The 22291-nt window shown below is 26.0% G+C and overlaps 1 protein-coding gene across 1 annotated transcript in view; it reads left to right on the forward strand.

The window, feature by feature from the left end:
* Positions 1–22291, forward strand: part of LOC111628659 (ATP-dependent DNA helicase Q4-like) — a 43281-nt gene that overhangs the window by 15855 nt on the left and 5135 nt on the right. Inside the window, exons 13-24 of the mRNA XM_023372487.1 lie at positions 1210–1346; positions 4398–4661; positions 4738–4917; positions 5965–6127; positions 6203–6300; positions 10388–10513; positions 11068–11161; positions 11247–11377; positions 15101–15266; positions 16157–16340; positions 20478–20607; positions 20677–21118. Of these exons, the coding sequence (XP_023228255.1) occupies positions 1210–1346; positions 4398–4661; positions 4738–4917; positions 5965–6127; positions 6203–6300; positions 10388–10513; positions 11068–11161; positions 11247–11377; positions 15101–15266; positions 16157–16340; positions 20478–20607; positions 20677–20907 (1904 nt within the window). The 3' untranslated portion in view covers positions 20908–21118. The remainder of the gene's footprint in view (positions 1–1209; positions 1347–4397; positions 4662–4737; positions 4918–5964; positions 6128–6202; positions 6301–10387; positions 10514–11067; positions 11162–11246; positions 11378–15100; positions 15267–16156; positions 16341–20477; positions 20608–20676; positions 21119–22291) is intronic.

Raw genomic sequence — 22291 nt, forward strand, 5'->3', positions numbered from 1 at the left:
ATTTTTTTTATGAAACCCTAAAAACCTTAGGTCCAAAATATATAATTATTAATTAGTTAATTAATATGTACTATTATTTATAAAAGACTTTATGTGAACAAATTTAAAAATATAAAAATTTAATGAATTTGAATGAACAATTTATTTTAAGAACTTTATTTTTTAATTATCAACAGAGTGTTGATAATTAAAATTTCATTATTATCATTAATCAATGTCATAATATTCACTTTTATATTAATTTTAATTTTCACAAAAAAAAAAAAAAACGCAAAAAAATTTTGACAGATTGACTGGCTAGTACATGTATAAACATAAATGTCATACAAAACAAAACAAGAGAGAAGAGAGAGAAACCACCACATGGCCTTTCTCCCATAATAAAAAATGTGTAGAGTGTGAGTCTGCTAGCATTATTATTCTATCATGTCACACGAGTGTTCTTAATAGAAACCATCAAATTGAAGCTAAATTCAAAACTCCACCACTCAACGAGATCAAAAAATAAAACTAAGAATATTACGTAAGACAAGATCTATTACCCCCTACCCCTGAGTAAGAAATCGTAAGAAATTCTTGACACCCATCCACCTCAAAATACCTTATGTGATTTATGGACGGCCCAAACATATTCGTATTTGTTCAGAGACCCTCTTCAGGTGAAATAACAGGAAATTTTAGCTCTACTGAGGTTCCATATATTCTAAGTTATTTGAATATCCTGTTCTAGGCATTCTAAAATTTATTATTATGTTATTTTTCTTGAAGTTGTGTTAAGCATAAAATACTTAGTATAAAATTCCATTTTCTGTGATGTTTCTATTAATTTTTTATAGAAAATTTGAAAATAAGATGGAATATTGGTTTATATATAAAATTTTGAATATAAATCATCACATTTATCAGAGTAGATTTTAACCTACAAATAAATTAAATTTTATTTGAAACATTGTTTATCTCATATTTTAATATTTGGAATTTATATTCATATTTGGAATAAAAGAAATTGATTCGTGTAATTGTTATTTCTGTGATACATATTCCTGTTTAAAAAAAGTAGATTTTTTAAAAAAATAGGAATAGGTAGGACAAATAATATTAATTTTATTAATTTTTATAAAATTAGTCATCAAATTATCATTAAAACTTATATCTTTAAATTTCTCTTATTATAATCATAAATATTAAGTGTCAAAAAATTTCTTTTAGGTCTATCTTCTTTGATAATATCATCCACTGGTTCAGGAAAATCATTATGTTATCAATTACCAGCTTACATATATGCACAGCATTTCAAATGCTTCACATTAGTGATTTCACCTTTAGTATCATTAATGGAGGATCAGGTATTATTTAGAGATTTCATATATGTATACCAAGATATATGTATACCAAGATTAAAAAATTATCAAATAATAATAATAATAACAATATAAAATAATTAAAAAAGAATATGCTTAGTTTATTGTTTTATTAAATATTTTAAAAATTATTATATAAACTTTTACAAAAATATAAAATGAAAATTTAAAATTTTAATTTTAAAAATAATGATGCTATAAATTATATGTAAGCAAAAATAGTCTATCATCAAAGAAATAAAAACATAGTTACAATATTTTTAGGAAAGAAAGTGTTCATTTATCAATTACTTTATATTTATATTTATAAATATTTATTATACTAAAAATAATTTTTTTTTGAATATTTAACAATTAAATTATAGTAATTTGCAAACTAAATTCTATTTACATTAGTATAAAGAAATTTTCATTTAACTTTTTAGCTTTCTTCACAGACATATGTCTGTGAAGAAAGCTAAAAAGTTAATCTCATCAAAAGTTACACTCATGTCCAAAAAATAAACATAACCATTAATTTGGCTTTTATCTTGGAAACTACTGATCAGAACAGCATGAAACTTAACATAGAATGAAACATTGTATTCTTTATGTAACAGAATAACCAAAAAGCAAAAATTAAATTTAAATTACATTAAACTAAAAGCAGCAAGTAAAAGTACTAAGCATTGTCATAAATTATTTTTCATAAAAAATGATATGTATGGTCTATGGTTGTTTACCATGCACACATTGCACAGTGAAGGCTTATACTGTTTATAATGTTGTTTATCAGCTCTGTTGGGAGCAAAGTCCATCTTGAAGTTTCTAGAGTGTTCTTGGTGGATGCTGATGGATGAAATTTGTCTCTGAAGAGCATTTCACAGATGTTCTATGGTATTTAGATCCAGAGTTCTTGTTGACTATTTCATGTGATGAATAACTTCACTGTCAGAAAGTCTTTGATGAATGCAGCCCTGTGCATGAAGACAATCTGCAAAAGTGAAATCTGCAACCAGAGCACCTCAGAAAACTCACTTGGGGTTCCGAAACCCCATCCCTGTACGTTTTGCAGTTATGACAGCTCATATGAGGAAAATCATTCTATAGACTGTAACTGGACTCATCATTGAACAGAATATTATTCCATTCCTTCAAAGTCCAATGTCAAGGTTCTTGACACTATCTTAAATAATTTTGAACAGACTCTTTGCACAGAGATCAATGGAATGCACTGCATTGTACTAGCCATTTGGCTAAAAGGTTATTTGTCCAAAGCCTCCTGTAGACAGTTTGTCATAAAACACTAACACTTGTGAGTACAGGCAGCTCTATTTAGCTGTCTACCAGACATTTACTGTTACAACATGTTATTAATATCAAATAGTGGTCATGTTGAGAGGTGTAACACTTGACTATGTACTTCTGGTTGGCATTCAACATATTCTGTTCTTTGAAATTTGGTCCAAAACCTAGATGCAGTTCTGTAGCACCACATTCAGGGGTTGGACACATTTGTCTGTGACTAGCCTGATTCTAACCTTTCAATAATTCTTTCTTTTATAGAATTGTCTATGTCACACTGTTGTGACTATGTGCAATAACACAGAAAGGGTTGAGACTAAGAACAATACACTTTATTGTTCATTTGAAATAGATACACAATTCCAAAATTGGCGGGACAATGGTCCAACAACTCTCCGCCACGCACGTGATTCCACTAATTTCCCCTTTCGCTGCTGCTGAGAGGAGCCTTCGTCATCGCATCCCTCACGCACACCTTTGTAGTAGCATCACTATCAGTATCATATAGTAAAATAGTAACAAACTGCTCTTGATGGTTAATCAAGCAGAAATAACATCATGTTATTGCTGTATTTATATACCTTTTATGTTTTGCATAAATTTGTCGTTTTTAATGGAGCATTCAACTACATCTTGAGTATTTGTATGATCTGAAAATATTCACATAAATTTTCTGCTGTTTATTTTGCTTATTTTTTGCTTCATGTATGGATTGGCTGATTAGGGTTATTTTTTGGACCTAAGTGTAGATTCAAAATTAAACTGATGGAGATGTCAACTATAAATATAACATTTCAAAAATTTTTTGTTTAATTATTTCTAGACTAATGCAAAATGTGAAAATTACAACAGATATAAACATTTTGGTATAAAATAGAAATATAATAAGTATATAAGGCTAATTATATATTAGAGAGGTTGTGGTCAAAGTTCAAACATTAAACTTGTATGGCAAACAGAAGTACACATTTGACATTCGAACACATTGCGCTACATGTTCATGTCACACACTGATTCATGGGATATTGTTGAAAAATATCAGAAATGTTTAACAATGACGAATGTTACTAGCAAAGGTAAATAAACAAATTAAACTATTTTAATTTGTATTTATAGGGTGTTTAATAACACTAAATGATTAGGACTACCTCATAGTTTTGTCGAGGGAAGTAGTGGCTTATGTAAATCTAAAAGCAGTTGGGAAAATGTTTTTAGAAAATTTACAAGCATATTATGCTGTTGATGGTAGAAGATGCTGTGAAAGAACAAACCTACTCCTACAGAATTATGATAAGCTATTAAGAACAGAAATATATGTAAATTCTATAGGTACTTCACATCACTTAAAAAATTGAATAATTAAATAATTTCTGGATTAAAATCATCTGTTTATTTACAATATTATTCATAAATGTTTAAATAATCATTATTTTAATAAAATATGTCATAATTTTAACCCCAAACACAAAAAATGAAGAAGTTTAAACTGAACTTCTTCTCGCCATGATAGATGACGTGAACACCATTGTCAACTTTCTAGAATTGCCAGATGGCGGCGCTCGACGTCTAACGTTCACGTTTTGGGCTGAAAATGTCAGCCGCAACCTCTCTGTTATAAGGTTAATTAATATTCTAAGTAAAAATATTCTATGATTATTAAAATGTTACTTAATGCTAAAAAATTTTCTATACATATAATTTAAAAACATGAATATAAATAACATAAATAATTATTATTTTTGTTTTCAAAAGATTAAAAGATTACCACAGTGTATAAAAGCAGTGTGTGTTCATAGTGGAATGAATGTAGTACAACGGCAGGAAGCTTTTGAAGCAATTATAAATGGAGAAGCTCAGATATTATTGTTATCCTCTGAAGCTATTGTTGGATATGAAAACTCCAATAATTTCTTACCTTCAAATCTTCCGCCAATTGCTTTTGCTTGCATTGATGAAGCTCATTGTTTGTCAGAATGGTCTCATAACTTTCGACCTTCTTATCTTCAGTTACGAAAAGTAAAGTTTAATTTAAAAGTTGATGGCTAAATGGTTTTCTTGCTAATTTAAAAGGCTGAAGTTTATTATATTTTAGGTTTTAACAAAGAAACTTGGAGTAAAATGCCTCTTAGCTTTGACTGCAACAGCAACTAAATACACAGCAGTAGATATAGCTCAACATCTAGAAATTGATATCAAAAAAGGAATTATAGGGGAAACTACATTACCAGAAAATTTATTTCTGTCTGTCTCTTGTCCTAAGTATCGTGATGAGGCAAGTTTATTTTTATATTTTTTGCTCTATAATTACAGATTTAAAAATAAACATAAGGATAAAAAATTTTGTTGTAAATAATAGAAAATAAAATAATTAATAATAGAATTTGTAATATTATATGAAAACATTTTAAAAATTATCCATTTGCAATTTTTAATGAGTTATATTATTTTTTTAAAGCTAGAATATAGCTTTGAGTAATATATTTTGTTTAGAGCTGGGCAAATATAACTTTTCTCAAATTTGAATATCAAATTCAAATAATTATTAAACATATCAAATTCTCAAATATACTAAATTCTTAGTGAACTTATTTAGTTAATAATTTGTTTAATATTTATTATTTAACTTGTTTTATTTGTTTCAATATATTAATAAAGTAAAAACAAAAACTAAAAAGAAAAAAAAAAAATTATTAAATTTCAAGAAATGAACTTCAAACTTTTAATTTTGATTTTGAGTTTTAAAGTAGTTAAACTCTCTGTGTATAACAATTGTCTTATATTGTTGTTATATCAATTGGCCTTGATTTTATTTCATTTTGTCTGTTAAACCATTTGAAACTTTATAAATAAAATATTTTTATATACTCTATTTTAATGTTAGAAATTTTTTTTTTTAATTTTAAAAAATTTTGTAAAGTTTTATATTTTAAAATTCTGATTAATATTTGTTATAAATGTTTAACAAATAATGTTTATAAATGATTGAATTCAAATGTTAGAATGTAAATAAGTGTACAGTAACTATAATATCAACATATTCAGTATTAAATAAATATATGTGATTTATTTCTAAATTTACAAAATATGAGAATTGTTTAATTATTTCAATTAATCAATACTAAATCAGCATATTTTCTATGAAGATTTCTAAAGAGTCTGCACTGAGCAGTCCAAAAAGTTACTTGAATTATGAATTTGAATAATTTTGTGTATGATAAATGAATAGTTTGTAGTAAATTTTAAGATTTTCCAAAATTTAATTTTTAGCAGTCATTTTAATTTGTATATATTTATGCTGTTTTAATTTTTAATTTTTCAGGCAATAATTGAATTACTAAAAGATGAAAATTTTGTAAAATGTAATTCAATTATCATTTATTGTACTAGAAGAGAGGATACAGAAAGATTGGCTTCTTTCATACGTACGCAAATGCAATATGTTGAAATATGTCCAGAAAAAGTAGTAGAAAAAAATGGAAAAAGTTTAGTAAATTTTCATAAATATTGGTTTTTGTCTGTATTAAACATAATTATAATAGATATTTTAACTCTTATAGGGAAAAAGAGAATTTTGAACTGGAATGCAGGAGCATATCATGCAGGTTTAACTATGGCTCAAAGAAAAACTATTCAAAATTCTTTCATGTCTGGTAAGAAAAATACTTTCTAATTTAATCAGTAAAAATTTAATTATATCAATAACATCTTGATTTGATGAAAATTAAAAAATTATTGTAGAAATGTTTTTGAAGTAAATTTATTATAAAAATTTACTTATTATTTATCAATACCATGTTTCTATGCAGATAAGAGAATGCTCTTATGTGTGAAAATCAGATATTTTTGCTTTTATATCATGTATCTCTTATAAGAGCATTAAGATATAAGAATATGCTATAATGTGTGCCATAATGTTTTGACTTATAAGAGAACTGCACTGATGTACTGTACCAATGTAAATTATATGTAAAAGTATTGATATAGTAACTATTCAGTGATACCTCTGGTAACCATTGTTAAAAATAAGCCAAAAAAAAACAAGTTGTTTCCAAAACTATAAAAGTTTTTTTTTTTAAATAGTGAGTGCTTTTAGGTATTTTGTGGAATATTTTTTAGAGTGCCTTTTCAGTATGCTCTTATATATGTGAAAATACAGTAAGAATATTTGTTGTTAATTATTTATTTATTTTTTATTACCCTGTTTTTCATGTGACAGTATACTTGTTCTTTTGTAAAATTTATTTTAAAATTTTAAATTATTTATATATTTATTTGTTGCTTTATTTGTTTGTTTAGTTCAATCAATTAATAATAAATTATATCTCTGAAGGTGTAATGTATGAATATATTTTATAAAATTTATTCATATGTTTCATTATTTTTCTTACAACTTACTGAATTATTGGCCAATTAAGTTTACGAGTTTGTCTATATATATCTCCTTACTTGAAACTAAGCATTCATACTTTATAAATTTAATTAAAGTTTGAATTGCAAATTGACATTTTCATTGCTAATAATGATCACTCAGTCAATATATTGACCATTTTTATTCTGAAATAGATGAAAATGACGAGAACTAGATTTTATTGATAGCATAAAAGTATTTCATAAATAAACTGTGGAGAAAAACAAAAATAATCAGAATTTGACATACCATTGAATTCTCTCTCTACATATTTGAAAAACAAAAGGAGGATTTTGGAAAACTTTAATGGACAACAGAATTAAATAGAATAGAAAAGAGAGTGTAAATATGAGTATCCTGCAGATGCTGAAGTACTGTTTAGAGATAAGAATATTCCTGTCAATGGAAAACTTGTTAAAGGAAAAGCTGAATAATTCAGACAACAGTTGGGCCTGCCAGATTCAAAGCAAGCAGCAGGTAACTGATAAATTTAAGAAAGGACATGGAATGGTTTTCAATAAAATCTGTGGTGAAAATGCAAGGTTGTTAAAAAATTTAGCCCGAATATTTTTAACATAGACAAAATAATAATATTTAAAGGTGATTCATGTTATAGAGATAGAAAAAGGTAAAGCACATGAAATTCTAACTGTCATGTTTGCTTCTGAAAGAAATGAAAAACTGCCATTGTTTTAATTATGTTAATATTACTTGTATAGTATATATCAAATAAGAAAGCATGGATGACATCAGAGCTTTCTTCTAGCTAGCTGAAAAAGTTATGACACTTGTAGGATTGCAAAAACAAAATAAAAAAAAAATTATTTTTTTCATCAACAATTGCAGTCCACATTTGATGATTCCCATTCTGAAAGTTATAAAAATTTAACTTTTAAGCAATGGCCAACTATAGTGCCTTAGTAAAGGATTATAAAATGTGGGTGCTGAAAGCTTCCCTAGTCAGCACCATAAGTAACCAATGATTATCTTAATTAAATATGTCCAGAAGGGAAGATCAGACTGGGGACTGTAACTGGCAATGCATCTGCATAATAAGCAGGAGTTGCAGGTTTGAGTCCTGCTCCAGGTTGTTTATTTTCTTCCAGAATATTTGAAATTATTTATTAAATATTAATTTAATTATAATTATTAAATTTAATAAGAGATGGCACCTAAAACCTGCCTCTAGTATCTAGTAACAAATTATTTACAATTTAATTATTAATAGTAGCAAAAAACTATCCCAATAATAAATTTGGCAGTCATTTGGCATGATATATTTAGTGTTAACCCTGGAATAGTGTATGTATACATATATAAACACCCTAAAGTCCGACATTTTAGTAATATGCCAAATTACCTCTGGATTTATTATCAGACTATTTTTTTGCTGCTATTAATAATTAAATTCTAAACAATTTTGGTAGCATAACTGGCAATGATCCACAACTAGACAATGAGAAAAATAAGGTGAAATTTTAAAATAACTATATTGAGTTGTTTATTTAAGAAAAGCATTTAATCTTTTATTTAAAAAATGTAGTAAAAAGTACTGAAATACATTAACACCATTTCTATTTTACCATAAATAAGTGCGTAGTAATTGTAATTAATAAATCATATAATACAGTTGATTCCAGTTATTAGTCCAGTCAGTTAGTAGGACATGCTGCATATTAGGACAAACAGAATCAAATTCTATAATGCAAGCATAATTTACTTTGCCTATTGGCCCTGAAATGCCACTTAGTAGCCCTGCTGGCACAGTATTTTTCTTGGAAAACTAAACAAAAGAGATACGAAATTGAATATTTTTGGCTTTTTCATGTGTGACATCTGTCTGGTTTACTTTATCAGCTGTCAATCATGGGAAGAAAATCTTTTTATTTTCTAGATTGTACTGCAATTAGTTTTTTGTACAGAAATAATTTCTTGTCATTAAAATGGTTTTATTGTGCTCAGATGTTTGTTTTATTTATGCATTAACATAACTCATTATATCATATCTCAATTGCATAACTTATTGGGATGTTTGTTTAGTAGCCTCGAAAAGCTTCGGTTCTGGTTCCGTGTTGTTAAGCAGAATCAACATTATAAACATTGTATAGATTTAATTCCATACATGTCTTCAATTCAACAACTTCATAATTTTTAATAATAATTTTAATTTATTTGATTATCTGCTACTGTTATCATTATAAAAGAATTTATACATTTTCATGTATTGATTTTTTATCAATACAGTTCAGTCAGAGAACTTCACTAATTAAGAAGTATATGAATTCTTTAAATGATTTATCATCTAAACCAGGGGTGGCCAACCTTTTGCATACCATGCGCCAATTTTTTGATAGACGAGTTCAGATGCGCAGTGGCGTACCGTGAGTGTTAGCAGCCCGGGGCGGAGAAAAATTTCGGCCACCCCTCAATTAGGTATTTCAATTTATAAGACGAAAATTCAGATTTGCCACAGAACAAGCAATGAAAAGTGCGGTTGTAGTGTAGCTACCTGTATAAAATAGTTCTATATGACATCAGTGGTGTACATGAACACGAATGCATCGTGTAACGTACAAGCAAAAGAAAGAAAAAAAAAGTCAANTTTTTAATTGATGGTTTTAGCAGAATTATTGCTAAAATTATATTGAATAGAAATCTAAAGATTATTATATACAATAAAAAGATATTATAGATATATTTGTAAAAAGACAATTTAAACAAGGATATGTCATCTTCACCTAAACCAAATCAGAAATATTTAAAAATGCACAACCTTTGATTGCCCTGACAATTAAAGAAAAAAACTTAGTGGCTATAATTTATATGCCTCAATAGATTTTTTAATACATATTGTTAATGTCTGAAAGTGTTATTCAATATAAATACTACAATTATTAATCAGAATGTTTTTTTAATTATTACAATCTTATTTCAACTTCACTTACATAGAATTAATACATTTTTTTCATTCTTAAATTTTCAATGCACTGAAAGTTTAAAAGACATTTGAATAATTGAAGTGATTTTTTAAAAGTCAACATAACACAGTTTTATTTTAAATTACTGTATAAAATAAGCAATAATCTTTTAAGAAATGAATGAAAAATGCCATTACTCTAAAATAGTAGTTTGATCTCAAATGCGGATATTTTTTAATCCATGTAATATATTCATTCTAAACTTTTCTTTCTTGATAAATGATTTTGATTAATGTTTTTAAATATAAGTATAATAGCATATAATATATTAATATAAATATAAACATAAAATATTTACTGAAATTTAATTGAATTCTGTAATTTCAAGAATAATAATATAAGATGATTTATTGTAGGCAAATGATATGAATGAACTTCAACGTCATATTTATGCAAATAGTATAGACAGACATGTAATCCGGAGATTTTTGGCAAAGTTATTTAATCACACAAAAGTTTGCCCATCAAAAAATATATCTCAGGTAATTTTTTTCATTTTTAATTAATATAAAAATTAAATTAATTAAAAAACTTTATGTTAAAATTGAGATAAAAATTTAATATCTAATTTATGCATTTTACACCGAATCCAGGAATATTTTTCATTTTGTGAAATAACAGTTGATGTCTAATTTCATAAAATGAGCAATATTTCTGGATTTGGCATAATGTATATAATAATCTAGTAAACTAGTTTAACAAAAAATTTAAAAATTTTCTAATTACTTTTAGCATGAAAAAATTATTATAAAAAATATTTATGCCAAAACACCAAAACATTTTAAAAATTTATAAAAAAATAAGAAAAAGTCAATGAAAAATAAAGATTGATTTTCTCAAACAGATAACATGAGTTATAACAGAATTTAATTCTTTCTGAGGTTAATCATATATCTTACTTTCATGATTGATTCAATTTGATTTTAATATTTAAATAATAAAATACTCACTTATAATTTTTGTCAGGAAATTTAAGTGAAGAAAAATTAAAATAAGATGTTATTAATATAAAAACTTATTTATTGGTTTATTAAAGAATACAACAGAATATGAAACTCATCCCTGTCTTGGTCATGAAATTGCTATTCCCATAGAACCTATTGTTCAAGATTTAGATATTAAAGAAGAAAGTAAGAATGATTTAAGAAAAATTTTAAAATAATAAATATTCATTTAAGCTATTGTGTTTAATGTAAATTTTGAATTTTTTTTCAGATCTTTTAACACTTTTATGTTATATAGAAATAAATTATCCAGACATTCTAGAAGTTCTATGTCCAATACATGCATACTGTTCAATTAACTGTTACAAGGGCTATAAACAACTTGTTATGGCAGCAAAAAAAGTAAGATTTAGTAAATATGTTATTAAAATAAGTAATATTAGGATAATGATTTAATCTGAGGTGTGAATTTAATTGCATTTATTTTTCATATATTCATCTTGAGCACATTATATCAAAATGTTCTGATTTTCCATAGTGCAAAAAATGAACTTTTAAAAGCAAATTAGTATATTGTTGGCATTTTAATATAGACTTTTAATAGTTTATAAAAATCAGCATAATTTAATAAATTTTATATTGATTAATTCAGTGCTCAAAATGATTTTATTCTCTTGAACATAGTTGTCAATGATTCCATACTATTGATATATAAAAATTCTTGTTTAATGAGGAATTTTTATTATTGTCTAAATTATATTATAACTAATTTTTCAAACAGAATATTATCTTGTATTTTTATAATTCTGTAGTGAGCTAATGAATTTCAAGTGGTGAATTGAAGTTTGAGAGTTCCAGATTTGAATGTTCAGATCCTCTGAAATTTTCTGTAAATAATTAGTCCTGCCTGACTGAACTTGTAATATATGTTAAAAAAGAAATGATCCTAAAAGCGTAATCTTTTCTTTCAGATTTTGATCACAAGGAAATAGCCTTTGAAAATATTTACTAAATATTAAATATTTTGACTTTTAGGAAGAAACCTGAAACTTTTACATTTCTTTCAAAGTTAAATAAAAACAATGTGTAAACATGTAATTAACATGTAAAAAAGTAGTATGAATTGTTAGGTTTGCAACATAGAATAACTAGACAGATAGAAAAAGTACCATAAGTTGTAACAAAACTCTGAAGTATAGTTCAACAAAGGACAATCCTTGATTTATGGCATTAGTAAATAGAAGAAAAAATAATAATAAATCACCTTGTAACTCCAGCAGTAGATTTAATAAATCATAACATTTTCGACCTAATGCAATAGGCCTTCCCCAGTGAATTGCACCATTTAAAATAAAAGAGCAAGAATATCAAATTCAACGGAAATTCATGCTTAGTTAATGAAGAGACTGTCCAAGAAAAAAAATTTTTTTTTGATAGACACCATTTATTTACTTCACTTGTTCCAGAACAAACTTTTTGACAATCTGACCTTTTTTTTAGGCTAGTTGGCCGTCAAGGAAATTCATTTATTTTAAATGGTATAATTCACTGAGAAAGGACTATGTATGAGGTCAAAAATGTTATGATTTATTAAATCTACTGCTGGAGATACATGGTGATCTGTTTTATTACTGTTTCTTATTTTCCAGTTAGATCTTATTGATTTAGAAGAAAAAATGATGAACTTTAAAAACTGGATGATGGATTTGTAAATTTTTTCATAATGTAGACATATTAATTAATTAACAATTATATCATGAAAAAATACAAATTTTCAGATAATTAGAGATTATTGGTTTCATATCATTCTTTCAATGCAGTGACAATAAATCTCAGCTTTTCTTAATTTCAGTTATCATATGGTTTTTTTCCAAAATTCATAATGAATAAATATGAAATGAATATCTGTTTTATAATTAATTTAAGACATAATCTGTGTTTCATGTTTCTTCAGTATCATGCAAAAAAAATATGTAAAACATTTGTTTTGCATAAACTGAGAAGAATACTGACATGCTTTTTATTTACGATACTATCAATGTTAAAAATGTGTGTTTTAAACTGTTATAAATTTTTTTTATCAGTAATTATTAATTAATAATTGTGCTAAAAAGATTTATAACAGTAACAGTATCATAAATAAAAAGCATGTCAGTATTCTTCTCAGTTTATTCAAAACAAACATTTTACATAATATTTTTTTTGCATGATACTGAAGAAACATAAAATACAGATTATGTCTTGAAATGAATATTTGTTTTATAATTAATTTATGCTTTTGATTCTGCAGACAAAAAAGCATATTTGGCATTTTAATATTCATTTAAACATTTTATAAAACAACAATTCTTTAATTCTTTTTATGCAATAAATATCATAAAAGCATTAGTAAATGTGTAGTATCAACAAGGATGCTGCAGATTTGTATGGTATTTACAGCAATTGTTAAGTCAGGTTTTTATAATAATAATAATAATAATGTAATTTGTGAATATTTGTTTTACAATAAATAATAATAATGGTAAAAATAAAGTTGTATTAAATGATATAGATAATGAAAATAAAACAAAGTATAAATTTAATAGTCAATTTTTTGGGTTAACTAGAGTTAGTTTTTCAATTGTCATCGAGAAAAAATTAAATCCACACTACGGATAGAAAACATTAAGGATTGAACTGATATTTCATTTTTGAGCATTCTCAAATAAAAACTGAAGCTGAATCTAAAGTAGGTTGAAAACATTTCTATTTCAATAAACAAATTTGGTTTCTAGAAAGAAAAGCAATTTATTTTCTGTTTTATAAAATGGTGCTAGTTTTTACAGAATTTGTCAAAACATTAAGGAACTTTGATAATTATTATATATTAATTTGCTTTATGACAATTGCAATTATCAAATACCAGACTTTAATTTTCATCATTATGATGATTATGATGAACTATAAAATCAGTTTTTATTTATTATATATTTTATGTAATTTATTATAGCTGATTGATTTTACATCACTATAGTAATTAGCATATTGACATTTTTCAAAGTGATTTTTGTAAACATCATTGGGGCTAGTCTGCGTGGATGTGTCAAGACTCCATTCTTCTCCAGCCAGCTACCCTATTGTGGGCCTGGCAAACTCTATAATAAGCTTGCTAAAAAAAGATTGTCTTAGTGCCCACAGTGCAGAAAGAGTTTAAAAAACAAAATCAAATAGTGTAATACTATGCTTTGACAAGAAAAATTATGTCATGAATTCTTTTTGTGGTGTTATATACACACATATATGTATGCAATTTTATTGAAACTTTTAAAATATTACTATTTGTTACTTTGAACTTTATTATTTAAGTGATAAAATTTTCTTATTATTAACATTTATCTCACAATATTCATTGATTATGTGTATGTGATAACTGAAATTTTTCAAGAATGATATTTGAATCTAGTGTTTTCCATTGTTATTTAATAGTAATCTCAACCTGGTAATTCATTTTTATGGTACCTCTATTTCTTTATCAATGTAGTTATTGTGTTTTTTTTTTTTTTTTGTAGTTTTAGTAATACAAGTAAGAAGTGTTATGGCACTGTTCAGCACTACTTTAAGGAATCTCTAAAGCCCTGATTGAAAACAATGTAATTGACAACCCCAGAAGTACTATGTTGCAGCAACCCAGTTGAAAACCAATGTTTCATCCCTTAAAGCAAGCAGTACAATATACAGTACTAATAAATAACACCAACAAAACATTCAAAATTAAACCAGCAATTATATTTTAATATAAATATGCTATGACAAGTACTTTCAATCCTAACTGGGATTGCTTCATAGCATATTTATATTAAAATATAATTGCTGGTTTAATTTTGAAGGTTTTGTTGATGTTATTTACTAATATATAACCAGCTGTGGGATGATTTAAATACAGTACTAAATAATCTTATCTATATATTGCATTTTAAATTTAATTATTTATTACACAATTATATGAGTCAAACATTGAGTAAATTTATTATTATAATTAAGATATATATCACATGAAATATTAATATAAACTTTATAATAATTTGTATGAATGCACTCATTTTAAATTTTAAGATTTTAAACATTAAAATATTATTTTTATTTTAGTGTGCTCCATTAGCTGCAGCATTGGCATTAAATCAAATTGATATTAACAAAGACAAATTAAATCAAGTTAAATTTTCTGTAATAGAAATTGCTGCTGAAATGGATTGGGATTCCAAACTCATAATAAAAGCATTAAAAAAATTAGAATGGGATAATGAAAATTCAGGTAAAATTAAAAGTTACTCTGATTAAATATTAATATAATTGATAATATAAAATTGTTGTTGAATAAGTAAACTCCATAAATTTTTACAAAGGGTATTTTTAAATAAGGTCCATTTTTTGATAAGAAGAAAAATACTGTAAATATTGTTGAAATATATTTTTCCCATATTCTACATATTTTTATTTAGTTCTTTACATAATTTCCATTTTTGTTCAAACATTTGTCATACCACTCAAAAATTTTTAAAATTCCATCTTCAAAGAAATCTGCTGCCGGAAGACATTAGGCCACGCCACTTGTCTTGTATGGCACAGCGGAGTTTTCTCAAGGTCACACAATAAGCATCAGAATTGATTGTTGTGCCTCTTGGCATAAAATGCACTAACAAAGTCCCTTTCCTGTCCCAAAAGACAGTTACCACGATCTTTCATGCTGAAATCAAATAACAGATCGTATCTTACAGTTGGCAGGTGACTCAATTTTCTTAAACATTATAAACTTCTACAGATTAGCACACAGAAAGACGATACAGCTGCAAATGGCATCTAAACATGTGCAAAGCATGCTAAAAGTAGATGCTCATGCACACTGCTGCAATCACACATCATTCTCACTCTCATTCACAAACGAACCTTATTTAAAAAATAACCCTTGTATTTTAGTGAATTATCAATGTCAAAAATAACTTTCAAGTTATTAAATTTCAAAAAATAAATGTTTATATGTTGTATTATTCCAATACTTTTTAATATAGTTAAAGAAAACATTTTAAGGTTTTCACTTGAAATTTTTATAAAATTTAAAAAATAATTATAAAGTTTTTGATGTAAAATTGTTTCAAAATCATACAATTAAGTTATAATCAATGATTATTTTTTAATTATTTTTAGAAAAGAATAATAAAAAGACTGGAATAATAGTGAAATTTTCTGATTTGTCCTTCCATATAAGAATAAAATGTAATTTAAATGAAAGTAAAAAGGATGAACTATTGGAATTTTTATATAATAAAGTCATAGAACAAGAAAGATATGAATTAAATAAATTACAAAAACTTCACTCTTTGTTTAACAGGTATGTTAAATTTTATTGTATTAAGAAGATATTAAAATATTAGGAAATTTATGGCATATGAGACACAACTTTTATCCAGAAAAATCTCCATATTTTATGTCTTAAGTTGTGATCTTCCATAGGCCAAAGATGCAGAATATGTCTGATTGCACAAATATGGTTCAAGGAAATTAAAGTAGTCCTGGAGAAATTTGTGATAGAAAAAATAATCTAAAAATTAAGTAGCACTTTGGCTAAGCCATAGACAATAATTCAGGAAATTTGCCAAACTGTAGGGAGATCCTGCTTTTTAAAAGTGAAATATATTTACTTTGTTTCTGATCAGTTCAGTCACTTGTTACACTGCTGCTTGCTTATATGGTTATATACTTGCAGTAAGGCCTAGTTGATCTTGGTTTTGAGTTTTAAGAAAAACAAAACCAAACAGAACTTTAAAAATAATTGAAAAAGAAAATCAACTTTTATTTCAAACTCTTTTTGACACTATTTATTGGATGAAATTTTGTGTTGGCTTGAATTAAAATGAAATAGTCACTCGTTCTTCTCCCATATGGGAAATGTGAAAATTAATAAACTGCATTTAAAACTTTTTCTGAATTGTCTGAGTTAATTAGCTAAATAGAAGTTTTATCATAATTTTATAAACATTACTTTTCATATTTTTTGTTGATTTGTTAGAAAATAAAAAATATTTACTTGAAAATATATTCTAAAATATCAAGGTGGCATTTTCAAAAAATAATAAAAAAATAATGGAAAAGCCAGATAAAGTCAAAAACTTTATCTGACAAAAGTTTTTTTCCATAAAATTGGTTCATTTCTTTAATAATTTTTTTATAAAAAAATTGCATGATGATCATAAATAAATTTTGTGTTTTTGGATGTCAAAAAGTCTGTTATTAAAGCATCCTGTGCTAAAAATAGGTCATTCATAGATGACTTCAATTTTATTTCTGTTAATCAATGCTATCGTATCAATGCAATGTATATGCCATCCTATGATAATGGCATGTGCTTAAATGAAAAAAAACACTGTTAATTTATCAGTTTTGTATTGCACAACAAATTATACAGTATGCCTATTTAATTTGAATTTTCCAGACTGTGTAGTATTAAGTTTTAATTGATGCATAAATTTTTTTTGTATGTTTGAAGGAATTTTGGGTCCTGAAAATATTCTGTAATCCTGCAGTTAACCTCTACCTAGTCTCACTCCTAAATAAAATAATATTGTGTAATTAAACATACTTTTACTACAGCTAAACAATCTTTGCATGTATTTGTGTTGAATATTTTAATGGTAAATTTTAACTGTAAAAAACTTCTCTTAAACTCCTATTTTCTCCCTGATAAATAAGTTTGCATTCTAATCATATTTCGAAACCGTGTTGTATCTTTATATTAGTTTTTCAAAACTGCAATGCAGCGTAATAATCAACACTTGGCATAACTCATTCATTTATTTCAGTTTTTGTTGAGAGGAAGATGTAAGAGAAAGATGAAGATTAGACTAAAAGAACATGTGGCAGATTTAAAACATCATAGAATCAACTCAGCCTTTCTAGAACATTGTACGTTAAATAACTGTAATATTGACCAAAATAATGTAAAGATCCTACATAAAGAAAAANGACGATACAGCTGCAAATGGCATCTAAACATGTGCAAAGCATGCTAAAAGTAGATGCTCATGCACACTGCTGCAATCACACATCATTCTCACTCTCATTCACAAACGAACCTTATTTAAAAAATAACCCTTGTATTTTAGTGAATTATCAATGTCAAAAATAACTTTCAAGTTATTAAATTTCAAAAAATAAATGTTTATATGTTGTATTATTCCAATACTTTTTAATATAGTTAAAGAAAACATTTTAAGGTTTTCACTTGAAATTTTTATAAAATTTAAAAAATAATTATAAAGTTTTTGATGTAAAATTGTTTCAAAATCATACAATTAAGTTATAATCAATGATTATTTTTTAATTATTTTTAGAAAAGAATAATAAAAAGACTGGAATAATAGTGAAATTTTCTGATTTGTCCTTCCATATAAGAATAAAATGTAATTTAAATGAAAGTAAAAAGGATGAACTATTGGAATTTTTATATAATAAAGTCATAGAACAAGAAAGATATGAATTAAATAAATTACAAAAACTTCACTCTTTGTTTAACAGGTATGTTAAATTTTATTGTATTAAGAAGATATTAAAATATTAGGAAATTTATGGCATATGAGACACAACTTTTATCCAGAAAAATCTCCATATTTTATGTCTTAAGTTGTGATCTTCCATAGGCCAAAGATGCAGAATATGTCTGATTGCACAAATATGGTTCAAGGAAATTAAAGTAGTCCTGGAGAAATTTGTGATAGAAAAAATAATCTAAAAATTAAGTAGCACTTTGGCTAAGCCATAGACAATAATTCAGGAAATTTGCCAAACTGTAGGGAGATCCTGCTTTTTAAAAGTGAAATATATTTACTTTGTTTCTGATCAGTTCAGTCACTTGTTACACTGCTGCTTGCTTATATGGTTATATACTTGCAGTAAGGCCTAGTTGATCTTGGTTTTGAGTTTTAAGAAAAACAAAACCAAACAGAACTTTAAAAATAATTGAAAAAGAAAATCAACTTTTATTTCAAACTCTTTTTGACACTATTTATTGGATGAAATTTTGTGTTGGCTTGAATTAAAATGAAATAGTCACTCGTTCTTCTCCCATATGGGAAATGTGAAAATTAATAAACTGCATTTAAAACTTTTTCTGAATTGTCTGAGTTAATTAGCTAAATAGAAGTTTTATCATAATTTTATAAACATTACTTTTCATATTTTTTGTTGATTTGTTAGAAAATAAAAAATATTTACTTGAAAATATATTCTAAAATATCAAGGTGGCATTTTCAAAAAATAATAAAAAAATAATGGAAAAGCCAGATAAAGTCAAAAACTTTATCTGACAAAAGTTTTTTTCCATAAAATTGGTTCATTTCTTTAATAATTTTTTTATAAAAAAATTGCATGATGATCATAAATAAATTTTGTGTTTTTGGATGTCAAAAAGTCTGTTATTAAAGCATCCTGTGCTAAAAATAGGTCATTCATAGATGACTTCAATTTTATTTCTGTTAATCAATGCTATCGTATCAATGCAATGTATATGCCATCCTATGATAATGGCATGTGCTTAAATGAAAAAAAACACTGTTAATTTATCAGTTTTGTATTGCACAACAAATTATACAGTATGCCTATTTAATTTGAATTTTCCAGACTGTGTAGTATTAAGTTTTAATTGATGCATAAATTTTTTTTGTATGTTTGAAGGAATTTTGGGTCCTGAAAATATTCTGTAATCCTGCAGTTAACCTCTACCTAGTCTCACTCCTAAATAAAATAATATTGTGTAATTAAACATACTTTTACTACAGCTAAACAATCTTTGCATGTATTTGTGTTGAATATTTTAATGGTAAATTTTAACTGTAAAAAACTTCTCTTAAACTCCTATTTTCTCCCTGATAAATAAGTTTGCATTCTAATCATATTTCGAAACCGTGTTGTATCTTTATATTAGTTTTTCAAAACTGCAATGCAGCGTAATAATCAACACTTGGCATAACTCATTCATTTATTTCAGTTTTTGTTGAATGAGTTATGACAAGTGTTGATTATTACGCTGCAATGCAGCGTAATAATCAACACTTACACTTACTTAATCACAACACTTACTTAATCACAACAAGTTATGACAAACACTTGTCATAACTTGTCATGAGTTATGACAAGTGTTGATTATTACGCTGCATTGACAAATGAATGAGTTATGCCAAGTGTTGATTATTACGCTGCATTGCAGTTTTGAAAAACTAACTTGCATTCTAATTTTACCTTTTCAAACCAAAATACAGTAAAAAAAATTTGGGGCCCAATGCCAAAGATGTGGGATGGTTTAAATACATTAAACACCTTTTTCCTAAATATTCTGTTCTGAAATGGAGATGTCTTATATGTCATAAAATTCAGTAGTATTTTAAATAAAATATTTTAATTTATTATTTCAAATGTGTTGTTCAATTTATAATTACTTTGCATTATATCAATAACAGAAATGTATTATTTTTAGTGTGTCTTTTCCAACTATAACATTTAATTCAGAACAGAGTACTGAATTAAAAACTCATTTATGCAAGTATTTTAAATCTGAAACAAAGATGGAAATTGATTCATTAAATAAAGGCAACAATATTCAAATGGTAAGAATAATTATAGGTGTTTTTAAGTTTCAGGAAAAACTTAAAATATAAAATTGAATATTTTTAAAGGAATCTGAAACGTTGGATGAAATTCGGAACACCATCAGCAATCTTGTCTGCACTTATCAAGATCAGAACTTTACCGGAAGAGCAGTAGCACGAATATTACACGGAATAGGAAGTCCACGTTTTCCTTCAGAAATATGGAGTAGAGTGCACAAATTTTGGAGATGCTATCTTAATGTTGATTTTAATTATTTAATTCAGATTGCAAATCAAGAAATATTAAGATTAAGATGATTTTATATAATAAAAATTTTACCTATATATAATTTATGAAAATTTTAATAAATAAACCCAAGAGACGACCTTCTAGAAGTATCAAATTCTTTTTAATTTTTGATTTCTCAAAAATAATTAGTGCTCATTGTTAGAATGTTTTTAAGAATTAGCATCAAGATTATAAAAACACAATTACACATTTTACAGCTGTGAACAACAAATGAAGATAGTAAGTTAATTTTTTTGTCATATATTAAAAAATTAAGAAAATGTATTTTGTCATTAATTGTTAGATGTTCTATTTCATTCTATGATGATTAATGTGCACAGGCACACTAAACATCTAAGAATGTTCTAATCATGACATATCCTTACTCAAAATTATTGTTATTAAATATAAAAACTAAAAGAAGTGATTTTGTTTTGACATTAAGGTTTTTTTATTCTTTGTAATAAAATCTGTGCACAATTCTTAGCTATTTAGTTGCAGATTCTTGTTTTCTTATTTCACTTCTATATCTTTATCCATTGCATATTCTGCTGATGCTGTCATTATATGGCTTTTGATTAATACTTTCTAGAATGCTTCTGATATATTAGTAGTGGTTTGGGAAGCTTTGATCACAAAATTAATTTTTGAAGGGCAAGATTAAAAAGTGATGCTGGAAAATTTGAAATAGTCATGTTACCTTTAGACATCACTATTGCAAGAGATCTTTAAGAAGAGGTAGACACCATTAATGAAATAAAATCATGCAAACATGAGGCTGAAAAAGCTTTCATGGGCAACGGAATACCCAAGTTTTCATTTTCTTGGATAGTCAAATGACCATCTCAGAATACAAAAGGGATGAACTTGGAGTTGGGGCAGAGGACAGAGACCTTCACCCAACAAGTAATCATGTCATGTTTTTCACTCAGATATTAAAACAAATTTTTATTTTAAAAATTATCAGTGCAACTTAATTTTATAATAATATTTTATCAAATTTATTATTATAAAATTAAGTTGCACTTATAATTTGGGTATTCCATTGCTCATGAAAGCTTTTTCAGTCTCATGTTTGAGTGATTTTGTTATTTCATTAATGGTATCTACCTCTTCTTAAAGATCTCTTGCAATGGTGATGTCTAAAGGTAACATGACTATTTCAAATTTTCCAGCATTACTTTTTAATCTTGCCCTTCAAAAGTTAATTTTGTTATCATGTACATTTCTGATTAAGAAAAATGAGATAAATTGAAAGAATCGTTCTGTTCCCTCACTTGATTTCTTTTGATGATTTTGTCACTTTATTAACAGCATTTTTTAAAAATCAACTTTGGAAGATTTCATTATGATTGATAGAAAATTTATAGACAAATATTCATTTTTATGAACATCATTTCATTTAGAAAATAG

Source organism: Centruroides sculpturatus, unplaced genomic scaffold, assembly GCF_000671375.1.
Source record: "Centruroides sculpturatus isolate CEXI.00-Female unplaced genomic scaffold, Cexi_2.0 scaffold406, whole genome shotgun sequence".
NCBI lineage: Eukaryota > Metazoa > Arthropoda > Arachnida > Scorpiones > Buthidae > Centruroides > Centruroides sculpturatus.